Source organism: Trichomonas vaginalis, chromosome III (assembly GCF_026262505.1).
Source record: "Trichomonas vaginalis G3 chromosome III, whole genome shotgun sequence".
NCBI lineage: Eukaryota > Parabasalia > Trichomonadida > Trichomonadidae > Trichomonas > Trichomonas vaginalis.
Genome location: NC_067205.1, coordinates 27,155,441 through 27,168,100, shown reverse-complemented (window position 1 = coordinate 27,168,100; position 12,660 = coordinate 27,155,441). Strand labels below are relative to the sequence as shown.

The window sequence follows — 12,660 nt, the reverse complement described above, 5'->3', positions numbered from 1 at the left end:
TTGCGGTTTTTATAATTTTAGTTTTTCAGATAAACAAAAGTATTAAATGACTTATAAGAAGGACCAATACAAGTTTCATTTCGGTGAATCGGAGATGAACAAGGATTCTGTGCTTAGATACATTCCAGATCCTAGAAGTAAAGAAGAAAAAAAATTAGAGTTCCGTGGAAAGTTGTAAAATACATGTTAGAATTAAAAAGAATAGATTTTGATTGCTACTATACGAGTGATAAAGAAGATCCGTATGGAAAAGAAATTAAATTACACTATTATGCAGCTTTATATTATGATTCTGGAGCAAATCCTCTCGTTCTTGATTGCATGTATCGAGAAGCTCATTGGAACTTCTTCTTCCCTTTGAGATTCTCATCATACGGAAGAGCACTATATTTTTTCCTCATATTCACAGGAAGACTAACAGTAAGATATGAATGGCTCAATTCACTCCGAAATACGATCAAAATGCTTAGAAAGAATATTGGGAAGGGTTTCCTACTCGATTTGAAAGAAGACTTTGATGATGTTCAAAGAGGACTGAAAAACATAAGGAAACATATTCCAAAAGTCGACAACTATCCCAAAGGAACACTAATCTTCAATCAATGGGAATATGATTACTGTTATGAAAAACACTTAGAGATTTACAAGGGTTCGTACACGTCAACCCTATATTTTGGATATGGATTCAAAGGTAACAGTTATCAATAGAGTAATTGTCGAAGTTACGGATGATACAGATACCGAGAAACAGGAAGTCAAATCAATATGATTAAAAACTTATTATAAATCTGAATATAAATATTTTGTATACTGATTTTTGCTTGTTACTTATCATTTAATTCATAGTCATATATTAAAATCTGTAAAATTTCATAATTTGAGAGTCAGGAAGTCAACACAATCGATAATATACATCACCAAATCATGTTAACTTTGAATACTAAATTTTGTTGACTGCCTAATATTTCCAAATTTATTTCTTCTGATTTTATAAAAAAAAATCATTGTTGAACATATATACTTGCGTTTAAAAATCATACATCATAATTTTATTCAAACAAACAAACATATAAAAATAAAAATTGAAAAATTAGAAATTAATGCGTTACTTTTTCCTTAAACTTTTGAAAAGAATCAAAGCAAAAGATTTTTGATTATTTTGATATTCAAAATTTTTGGAATTGAAAATTTGAAAATAATTTTGAAATAATAATAATAAATAAATAAAAAAAGAATGAATAATAACTTTCTATTCATATTGTTCAGATGAATAAGATACTTCATCTGAGAAGTCAGAAGAGATGGCCTCACCAATTGCATTATCAGAAAATTCTCCAAGATTCATTGGTTCTTCGTAAATGTCCTTAAGAAACACCTCTTTGTTTGAATGCATGTACTCCATCACAATGGAAAGAGTGTTCACAAGTCCGAACTGGAAAATACCTGAAAACAAAGACTCTCTGACTGAATTCTCGGCCTGAAGAACAGAAAAAATAGAAATTCCGATGGAAACAAACAAAACAATAGTTCTATATGTGGATAACCTAATACCTGGGTCTCCTGCAAAATGTTGGATGTTGACAATCATATAATAACAAAAAAGACAAAAATAAATGAAAACTAATAAAAGTATTCAAATATTCTAAGTCGAAAGCAAGGAACCAAGCTGGTCTGGGATATCGCAAGGATAGTGCACGAGAAAGTTGATCGATGAAAGAAAGAATGTTGTACCGAAATAGATGAAAGGAAGGTAAATCATTGTTTGTGTTAACTTTTGATCGAAAGTACGAGAAATAAGGAACATGGATACAAAGAATAGTAGTACTGGGCCATATATGTCCGAAAAGATTATGTCTAAGTAAACTGTGAGAGGAGTTGGTTTGTAAAAATTTAAAATTGATAAAGGCTGATCATAGAAAATTGTAGCTAAATTCAGTAGGGAGCATGCTTTTTGTTCTATTGTGGTAGCAGTTTTGAAAAATCGTACAATAATAAGAATTAATAAAATTATTGGGAAATTTATCCGAATCCAGATCATAAGCAATGTAAAAGATGTGTTTTCGTATGCATATAATATATGTCGATTTCTTTAATCTCGGGAGTATTAGAAAACACTACCGACAAACTCGATTTCTGAGTAATCTAGAATTTTATCAACAAAGATTAACTGGATAAAATCGCTCTTTTTCGACGAAAAAGAAGGAAATATGTGTCTTGTATGCACTCATTGAAGGTTTTCATAATAAGATTTATAAGAAATATTAAAAGTATATGAAAGAGAAATCTTCTTGAATTGGGTTAAACCTGGTATCTTCATATATATTTGAAGGTTATTGTTCATTGGACGAGTAATCTTAAATTTGGATACAATAGGAATTATCGGAAGACTGTTTTGAGCTGCTGTTTTCTTATGTGTAGTAGATGTATACGATGTTGTGTATGTTGGAATAAAGCCAATGGCTAATAAAAAAATAAATAAAACGCCAAATCCAAAATAAGGAGCGTATTTTCCATTATGATCTGATGAATCTATTATCATTTCAATATTGTTTGTTGTATCATCACCGATTGCAATTGAAAATAAGTGATTTTGGTCATCAAATTCTTTCATTTTTTATTTTTATTTTTTTGTCAGATTCTATAAAAAAAGTCGGGGCTGAGTCATATACAGCTTTAAGCAAGCTTATTATATGCAAATAGACTAACTTTGCCTTATAGTAAAAATGAATTCATATGTTGCTCAACTTAGTTTAGTTCATATTTTGAATTGTTTTAATGATATTGTCTGCAGACATATCAAATTGCTATTATTCATGAAACTTGAATCAACAGATCATTAGCTTGTTTTATGCCTGACGATTGAAATAATAATAATATTACTCAAAGTCTATGATTATCGACGAAAACATCTGGTTCTGATAAAGGAAACTCAATGCTTTGCAATAATTTATATGTCATTGTTGAAGAATTCATTTGGAATTTTTAAACATTTTGAAATGAAATTTTATAGATATATTTTCATAAAACGTATAGCAATGAGATTATTTTTAATCTAAATTTCGATTTTTAAAAAATTTCGGATTTTTTGTAAAGTAACGGTTTTTCTATAGGAATCAGTCCATGAATCTGAATCACGAATACATTGCTGCTCATCTCAGTGATTATATTCAAAACGAAAACTTTTTTGATACATTCGATATCATAGAGATCAAAAGAATCATGAAATATTCACGTTTAACCGCCGATGAGTACGTTACTCTTCTTAAACAGTCTTCATCAACTCTTAATGCCAAAGAATTATATATCAGTACACGAAAAGCAAATGTTACTATCCAAAACATCGAAGAAGTTGTTTCAATTCTTAACTTCGTCAAAAAGTACATGAAATTCCATATATTTGATGGAATTATTGATTTCATCAATGAAAACGACAAACATATGCGTGATTCTAAAGAAGAAATCAAACAACATCAAACAGAAATAAAAACATTACAGAATCAAATACAAAATTCTGCCAAAGAAACTACAGTCACTCGAACTAATGAAGATCACAACTATTCTAGAGAATTTTTAACCAAAATCTCATCACTTAAAGAAACCAAAGATTTTTATCGTGTTTACCAATTCTTTGAAGAACTTTCTTCTAAAGGAAATCGCGAAATTATTTCAAAGGCTTGTGAAGAAGGACTTTGGAAGAAGACAACAGATTATGGAAAGAATGTACTTCATGTTGCAAGTGAAAAAGGAAATCTTAATCTTGTCAAATCACTTATTGAATGTGGCTGTGATAAAGAAGCAAAGTCTAAATATGGATATACTCCACTCATTTGGGCATCATATTATGGTTATCTTGAAGTTGTTAAATATCTTATCTCAGTTGGAGCTGATAAAGAAGCAAAAGAAAATAATGGATATACTCCACTCATTTGGGCATCATATTATGGTTATCTTGAAGTTGTTAAATATCTTATCTCAGTTGGAGCTGATAAAGAAGCAAAAGAAAATAATGGATATACTCCACTCATTTTTGCATCAGATAATGGTCATCTTGAAGTTGTTAAATATCTTATCTCAGTTGGAGCTGATAAAGAAGCAAAGTCTAAATATGGATCTACTCCACTGCATTATGCATCAATTAATGGTCATCTTGAAGTTGTTAAATATCTTATCTCAGTTGGAGCTGATAAAGAAGCAAAAGAAAATAATGGATATACTCCACTCATTTGGGCATCATATTATGGTTATCTTGAAGTTGTTAAATATCTTATCTCAGTTGGAGCTGATAAAGAAGCAAAAGAAAATAATGGATATACTCCACTCATTTGGGCATCATATTATGGTTATCTTGAAGTTGTTAAATATCTTATCTCAGTTGGAGCTGATAAAGAAGCAAAGAATGATGATGGATATACTGCACTCTCGCTTGCAAAAGGTGAAGTAAGAGATTATCTAAAATCTATTGGAGCAAAGTAATATAATCTAACCAGATAACATAATTATATTAAAACTAACAATATTCTTATTTCCAATCTATTCTTCATATGAATATTGTTTATTATTTATTGTTTATTTTTCATTTAATTCATTAATTAAAATAAACAATTTTATTATTCATATTTATCAACAACAAAATAATATCAAATATCATTTTATCAAGTTCCTGACATTTCTTCTTCTATTTAAAATTACACATTATATTTTTAAGTTTCGAAGTGGAGAATCAGAGAAAAAAAAGTGATTTGGACCATAATACTTTAATTTATGAATATTTTGACGCATATAAAGTATTATTTGATGCTAATGCACTTAATGATCGCTGGAACAATTCTGACTTACAACTATTACGATAACTTTTTCATTAAAGACATTTTTGTTGATAACAACATTTTTGTGTACAGTCATTGGATATTCCCTCGAAGTTGTTGACTATTCAATAGACTCAGAATTTCATTTTAAAAATACTATCGATTATTTTAAGCTACTACGATATTTCTTTACTCAGTAGATTATAAACATCTTCATAAAGTGGAAATGATCTATGTTCACTTCAAGAAATCAGGAAGAAAAATAAAATTTTCATTTCCTGATTATGTAACATCCATAATATAGGAATTATGTGTGTGTATCATGAAATATATAAAATTCGCTAGGTGGGGAAAGATATTTTAAAATATAAAAAAAATTATTGAAATATAAATAAGATATAAGAGTAATTCTACTTCATTGTACCCATTATAGTAAGTACAACATGTCTTGAGCCACCATATCCTCGGTGCTCATTCAAGTAAATTCCTTGCCATCTTCCTAGGCAAAGAGAACCATTATTGATAGGAATATCGAGACTGACACCCATGACAGATGATTTGATGTGTGCTGGCATATCGTCAGCACCTTCGGCAGAGTGTTCCCAATGAGGTCCTTCTGGAATTGCCGAATTCATCCAATTTTCAAGATCTGATCTGACATCTGAGCAAACATTCTCGTTAATTGTAAGTGATGCACTTGTGTGTTGTAGGAAGATATTTAAAGTTCCGAATTTGAAATTTTTAAGTTCAGGGAGGCTTTGAAGAATAATTTTTGTAATTATATGGCATCCTCGAGTAACTTCTGGTAAATTAATTTCTTTCTGAACAACATTAAATTGACCAGTTTTCATAGAAAATTTAAAAAATGTCACTTTTTATTATTGTAAAATGGAAAATCATCATTATCTTGTCTTTAGAAGCTTAGAAGAGTAAAAATGATACAATATGTGTTTTTATATCATGTAACTACTAGAATGATTTCGATTAGAATTGAAATATCATGATTGTGGCACCTTAAAAACACCAAAAATTCAAAAGATGACATAATTTTCTCTCAAAATTCGTAATAATTCAAATTTCTGAAGTGTATTAATCTTTAACTAACTCTTACAATGGAATATTATTTCAAAAGTAGCCCTGTAAAAATATTATCATATCACATGTCTGCGGCCATAGATCGTTTTTTGTTTCAAAAATATAACCTTCCATATGATTTTTGATGATTTTTCAAAAGTCCTAAGTCATGCTACAAAAATTTTCAAAAAAAATTATTTTCTTGGATGGCAACAATCCGTCGATTGATTATTGATGGTGTTCCACCCCAAGCCTCATTATCAGACGTCTACCATGTATTTGGAAAGTATGGATGCATCTCAGACCTTGTTCCTTACAAATCAAAATATTTAATCACATATGCCACCTGCAAACAAGCAGAAAGGGTGTTCAATGTACTCAATAACAAGCACTATCCAAACTCCAACAAAACATTGACCATAAAGTTTGCTGAATATAAACCACCGAACTGTCTCTCCGTTTTTAACTTCTCTTCTGAAGACCAAAGCAAGCTTGAAGAATACTTCAAAGAAATTTCTGGTTTTGACCACATTTACTTCCTTTCAACCCGTCATGGCTTTTGTTCTTTCGGATATGTAACATTTAATCGCTCAATTAACATGAAGTTAGCCATTAACAAAGCTCCCAGGTTCAGTTCTTCAAAGAAAAAGATCTATTATGAGGAAACTCCGTTCATAGAACCAAATCAAGAGAATTTACTTGAAATGGCTCATAAATTCGAAAGCAGATGTCTCGTAATCAACGATTTACTCACGAATCCAGGCGAAAAACTCATCGAAAGTGCATTTTCTCAATTTGGAATTGTAAATTTTGTCGAAATCCGAAACAGATTCAACTTTTTCATAGTTAAAGTTCTTATGGACACTCATGAGAATGCACGCCGTGCCATGAGAGAGCTCAATTACATGTATTTCGGTGAAGAAAATCTTCCACTCCATATCTATCCATATTTCAACGTCAATTTATCACACGATCGCAAGCTTGGCCTTATTACTCTCAACGAAATCGATTGTACGTTCAATTGTTCCGAGATTTACAACAGATATGATCAATTCGGCGAACTTTACGCCGCCTGTGTCTGTCCATGCGCCAATGCCTTTATTCTTGTTCTCCTGTACAACGATTACTCATCAGCCAAGTCCGTGCTCAACGACAGCGACGAGAAAAACGTTTTTCTGTTTCCGGCGGTTCCATTGGTCCATGGAATAAGGTTTTTCCACTCGGAGAGAAAAGACCTTCATCCGATGCTTGTCACTTTTGGTCATTTAAAACTTCCAGATAATTTATTACGGAAGTCATTTTCTTCGGACAATTTTCAAGTTATGATCGATAATTTTTATACGATCAATTACAAGAACGTTTCGAAGATATGCGTGACCAAGTACAAGAACATATGGTCGCTAAGGAAATCCATTGAGGATTTCGTCAAAAAACAAAATACAAATTACGAAATTGTCGATGGATCGCCATTATCCAAGCTGTTCGAGTACGTAATGACAATGCCTATACCGTTGGAATGGAAAGGAAAGCTCTTCTACCTCAAAAACGTTGGAGAAAAAATTAATAATTTAAATTTGAGGTTGAAACTGGAAAAAATATGCCACGTTGAAGCTGTTATTAACTTCTACCCCAACTATACACTAGCGTTGTTCGATGATATGGTAGATCCTGAAAATCCGGAATTTTTAAACTTATTTACGAATCCGATCAAACTGGAAGAGGCAATGAACCAAACTATAACACCTATGACGCCGAGAAGTATGAGCCAGGGTGAAATTTGGGCAAAATTCCAGCCAAGACAGCAGATTCTGGATTATGTCAAAGAAAATGAACCAGTTTTGCTGGATAAGGCAAAGAAGAGACTGGAAAGCCTAAGTAGAAAGGAAATTGACGCTTTGATACCTTATTGCGAATCAACTTTAGATGAATTTTTGAATTCTATCAGATCTTGATTATTTTTTATTTATTATTTTTATTAAATGTTTGTTGTTTGTTATTTTTTATTATATCATACCCTTTTTATCTAATGTTTTATGAAATAATTTTAAAAAAATTATTCTTCATTAATGTTTGTTGTTTGTTTTTATATTATAATATATTGCCTTGCTATACATTTTCATTGATATTTACTAAAGATCTGATGTACCTTTATTACATACCCTTTTTATCTAATGTTTTATGATATTATTAATAAAGGATTCTCGTTTTTGGATCAATATTTAAGCCTGCAACAATTGAAGGTGTTTTTCCACAATATACTTAATGGCCTTATATGAGATCCATAGAATTTCTCTAGCTGCGTTATGAAAACATGTCTTTTCTGAAGAATCTAATGAATTTGGAATAGCTTTAAGCATAGGCATTTCAAGTAAACCTTTTAATTCAAAAGCTTTGAAATCAATGTTTAATGATCAGAGTGACTTTCAGGCATAAGATAACTGAAGACAGAATCGATATTGTTTGAATTGAGAAATCAATTGGCATAATAATTACTACTTATTTCTTATTATTTCTCGATTCATATTGACGTGCAAAAAATCCTCAATCAACTTTGATTTATAAATCTAAGAGAGGAAAAAAACTATGAGCTTGATTATTATGGTAATGAGTTAGAATCATAAGAAAAATTTCATCATTTAAGTTTCAAAAAAAAAACGAAGGTTTTATATCGCATATTGCATAATTATTATTTCATTTGCATTTATTTAATGAATAATATGTATATTTCCATCAAATATCCAAAGAAGCCAAATAATGTAATCAGCATTTTCATATTCATATTCTTACTCTGTATCGCATAACCAATTGGTGATATCCCATCAAGATCAATTAAATTTGGATTTGCTTCATTCGAGAGCAGAATTTTGATTGATTCTTCGTATCCTTTCTTCGAAGCAAGATGCAATGGAGTTTGTTCATCAATATTAAGAGAATTAACATTCGCGCCATAAGAAATAAGAACATTAATAACATCAATGCAATTATTGTTTGCTGCAATATGAAGTGGAGTAATAAGGTTAATATCTTGGGAATTGACGTCAGCTCTCTTGGCACATAAAATTTTGACAATTTCAATGCTATTATTTTTTGTAGCAAAATGGAGAGGAGTTTTCCCATTTTTATCAGTTGCGTTTACATTTGCACCATGCAAAATCAGAAGTTGAACTGTTTCCTTAATGTTGTTTTCAACTGCATAATGAAGTGGAGTTTTCTTATCAATATCTTCTGAATACACATCTGCTTTGGAAGTAATAAGCATTTCAGCAAATTCTTTTTTCTTATAGAATGTTGCATAATGTAGTGGTGTTTTTCCATTTTTATCTTTAATATTGATATATGATCCATTTGATATCAGAAATTTGCCTACATCTTGGCAATTATTCATTGATGCATAATGAAGGGGAATTTGCCCATCTTTGTTTTTTGCATTTACATTTACACCTAGCGAAATGAGAAGTTCTGCAATTTTTGTATTGTTTCTTTCGGCTGCAATATGAAGAGTGGTATTAAAATCGATATCATTTGAATTTACACTTGCACCATGAGAAATTAAAAGCTGGATTATTTGAATATTGTTATTTTCAATTGCATAATGAAGAGGAGTTTTTCCATAATAATAATCTTTGGCATTTACTTTTGCACCGCATGATATCAAAGCTTGAACTGATTCTTTATGATTGTTAATTGTGGCATAATGTATGGGTGTTTTTCTGAAATTATCCCTGGCATTCACGTTAACTCCATGTGAACAAAGTTCATTTATCATTTCTGGAACATTGCTTTCCGCAGCTTGGTGAAGATATGTTTTGCCCATCTCATCTTTGACATTAAAATCTGCCCCAAGTGAAGCAAAAAGCTTGATTAGTTCATAATGATTATTTTCAATTATGATGGAAACAGCTTTTTTCATATCGAATCGACATTTTATATTGTTAGTTTTGAAGAAAAATCTCACCATGGAAGAAATTGCAAATGTCAAAGAACAATAAAATGAACTATCAACATCATATCTATCAAGTTTTCGATTAATATATGCAAAAAATGCAGATATGTTTTTATATTTTGCACACAGGTTGACATTAATTTTTAGATGAAATTCATTCATTAAAAATGTCACAAAGTCGATATTGTGAGAAATAATGGCATATTTCATGCATTTTTGATCTGGCCTTTGATATTTCAAACATTCATTTAATATATCTGGGACACCACTAAGAAATGAAAATTGGAGACATTTTTGTGTGATTTCTGATATACATCTTGTTCTTAAAAACTTGAAACATTTTACTGCTCCATGATAACAACAGAATTCAAGCAATGTGAATTCCATTAGAGTTTCTTTCGATGATTCTCCAAATTCTTCTGGATTATATGATATCTTTTTTGCTTGATATAGATTAGTTCCTGGACCTTCGGCGATTGAAACAAATAATTTGATATCATCGTTAATAATTGCATTGTAAATTGAATTTGATTGATCCAGATCTTCAATAAAATCGTATTTGCCCGGAAAAGGATTATCATAACTCTCGCATCCATATTCGAATATCATATTAAATTCCTTGTATAAATAGAAATAAACAACTGGATTGCAATATTCAAGATTTTGTAATTTATAATCATCAATGATCTTCTTAATAATCAACATGTATGACTTGAAAAATCGATATCTCAATAACATTACATCACAAATTATTGAAATTATCTTAATTGGTGAATAAACCTGGGGTTCAATCAAATTCTGTTTAATTAGATTATAAACTTTCAACACTTCTCCTTTATTAAATGTTTTTAATTTGTAGATGGTATCAATTGCATCAATGTAATCTCCAAATCCTGCGATAAATTGGTCAACACTGTACCTCTTCATCACAAAGAATTTGCAATAAAAAAATAAAATTATATTTGCATTTGTTGCTTCAATATATCATTTATTAAACTATATATAATCTATTTTCATAAATATTACAGTCTTATTTCAAAAATTAAATTTGAGAATTTTAAAAAACATTCAAAATGCATAGAGTCTTTCATTTTCATGAGACAAAACATCTATTTTCAGCAGATTAATTGTGAAAAAGATGTTGTAATTAAAATAATATTGATAATAATCAAATAAATATAAGTATAAAATGATTTGTAATGAGTTGTGTGATAATGTTGTAAATATATGCTTTGATTTAAAGCTTAGCTTTTTATTTATAGAAAAAATCAATAAAAATTGTAAAAAAAAATAAACGAAATTACAATTCGAACTTTGGACCTTGTTCTGTAAGAATAGCTTCCTTCTGCTCTTGAATTGATTGAATTGGATTATAGCGAGAACTTTCAACAAATTCTCCGGCTAAAATAAGCTCATCGAGAATGTTGTAAGCGTATTGGAAGCCGAAAATTAAATCGACTTCGCGGACATTGCCGAAGAAAGCATCAAGTGTTTCTACGTAGAAATGAATCGCATCGAGGCACATTGACTCATTCTCGCTGACATCTACGCCCATTACGAAGAATAATGAAGCATATCTGTTGAATACAAGCTTTCTATCTCTCCATTCGATGAATGTGGAGCAGTTTGATGGTCTTGATAAAATTGCGTTTGAAACTTCACGAATAATTTTATCCTTGGACTTCTTTGTCTGTGGCTCATACCATTTGTTAAGTCTGGCTTTGCCTTGTCTGTTAAATACAATGAAGAAGTAAATCATTCAAAATAAAATGAGTTTACATATCGTTATTTTAAGCTTTTTTATTAATTTTCTTAATAATAAATTAAATACAATACACATTAACTACAAATCAATATTTCATCATTAATTCATGATAATGAGTTATATACAAGAAATACAAAGTTTAAACGAGTTAATATATATATGTAGATGTATGAATATTCACATCCCATATTGTCGATTCCTATAAGGGTTTTAAGGACTTTATTGTGATAGCTAAATTGATTATCGAAGAAAAGAGATAACTATCATAGAATTAAGTATGTTTAGAGCCAATTTATAGGAATAGGAATGTTTATAATACGTGAATTGCAGTTTCCCTATCTAAAAGTCAAATCGAATAAATTCGATGTTTCCTTATTTCAAAAAGTAACATTTGACACATTACCCTTTATTCCAGATAATTACCATATTTACGGGATTAAAACGTTTATGATGCTTTTCCTCATTAATGATTATAACAAACTGAATATATTATTTTAATGAAAGAGAAGTATGTTATGAAGAAATATCATTTTTCTGCACCATGCGAAATAAGAAATTGGGCCATTTCTTTACTATTATGTAATTCTGCAATATGCAGAGCGGTTTCTCCTCCTTCGTCTATTTCATTGATATTTGCGCCGTGTGAAATTAGAAGTTCGGCTGTTTCTTTAAAATTATAAATTACTGCATAATGAAGAGCAATCCTTCCATATTTATCTTTTTCGTTGATATTTGCACCATGTGAAATAAGAAGTTCAGCTGTTTCTTTGCTATTATTTTCTGCTGCATAATGAAGAGCTGTTCTTCCATATTTATCTTTTTCATTGATATTTGCACCATGTGAAATAAGAAGTTCGGCTGTTTCTTTACTCTCACAAATTAATGCCAAATGAAGAGCGGTTTGTCCTTCTTCATCTTTTTCATTGATATTTGCACCGTGAGAAATAAGAAGTTCTGCTGTTTCTTTACTATTATAACTCGCTGCATAATGAAGAGCGGTTTCTCCATTTTTATCTTTTTCATTGATTTTTGCACCATGAGAAATAAGAACTTTAGCAGTTTCTTTACAATGA

The 12,660-nt window shown here is 30.2% G+C and overlaps 6 protein-coding genes across 6 annotated transcripts; 2 read left to right on the top strand and 4 right to left on the bottom strand.

The window, feature by feature from the left end:
• Positions 1-1,249: 1,249 nt before the first annotated feature.
• Positions 1,250-1,588, bottom strand: TVAGG3_0772990 (uncharacterized protein; the record flags this gene model as incomplete). Its single annotated transcript, XM_051246029.1, has 1 exon — positions 1,250-1,588. The coding sequence occupies one exon, from the start codon at positions 1,586-1,588 to the stop codon at positions 1,250-1,252; it is 339 nt and encodes a 112-aa protein (XP_051092616.1).
• A 1,457-nt stretch (positions 1,589-3,045) lies between these two features.
• TVAGG3_0772980 (spectrin binding) lies at positions 3,046-4,621 on the top strand (the record flags this gene model as incomplete). Its single annotated transcript, XM_051246028.1, has 1 exon — positions 3,121-4,104. A coding segment is annotated over one exon (984 nt), but the record flags the coding sequence as incomplete, so codon positions are not given.
• Positions 4,622-5,142: 521 nt separating this feature from the next.
• Positions 5,143-5,656, bottom strand: TVAGG3_0772970 (YjbQ-like superfamily; the record flags this gene model as incomplete). Its single annotated transcript, XM_001319078.2, has 1 exon — positions 5,216-5,656. The coding sequence occupies one exon, from the start codon at positions 5,654-5,656 to the stop codon at positions 5,216-5,218; it is 441 nt and encodes a 146-aa protein (XP_001319113.1).
• Positions 5,657-5,721: 65 nt separating this feature from the next.
• On the top strand, positions 5,722-7,963 carry TVAGG3_0772960 (RNA-binding domain, RBD family-containing protein; the record flags this gene model as incomplete). The annotated part of the gene is made up of 1 exon (XM_001319079.1): positions 6,086-7,831. The coding sequence occupies one exon, from the start codon at positions 6,086-6,088 to the stop codon at positions 7,829-7,831; it is 1,746 nt and encodes a 581-aa protein (XP_001319114.1).
• Positions 7,964-8,580: 617 nt separating this feature from the next.
• Positions 8,581-10,749, bottom strand: TVAGG3_0772950 (POTE ankyrin domain family; the record flags this gene model as incomplete). Its single annotated transcript, XM_001319080.1, has 1 exon — positions 8,581-10,749. The coding sequence occupies one exon, from the start codon at positions 10,747-10,749 to the stop codon at positions 8,581-8,583; it is 2,169 nt and encodes a 722-aa protein (XP_001319115.1).
• A 284-nt stretch (positions 10,750-11,033) lies between these two features.
• Positions 11,034-11,587, bottom strand: TVAGG3_0772940 (protein transport; the record flags this gene model as incomplete). The annotated part of the gene is made up of 1 exon (XM_001319081.2): positions 11,123-11,581. One exon carries the CDS (start codon positions 11,579-11,581, stop codon positions 11,123-11,125), a length of 459 nt encoding a protein of 152 aa, XP_001319116.1.
• Positions 11,588-12,660: the final 1,073 nt, after the last annotated feature.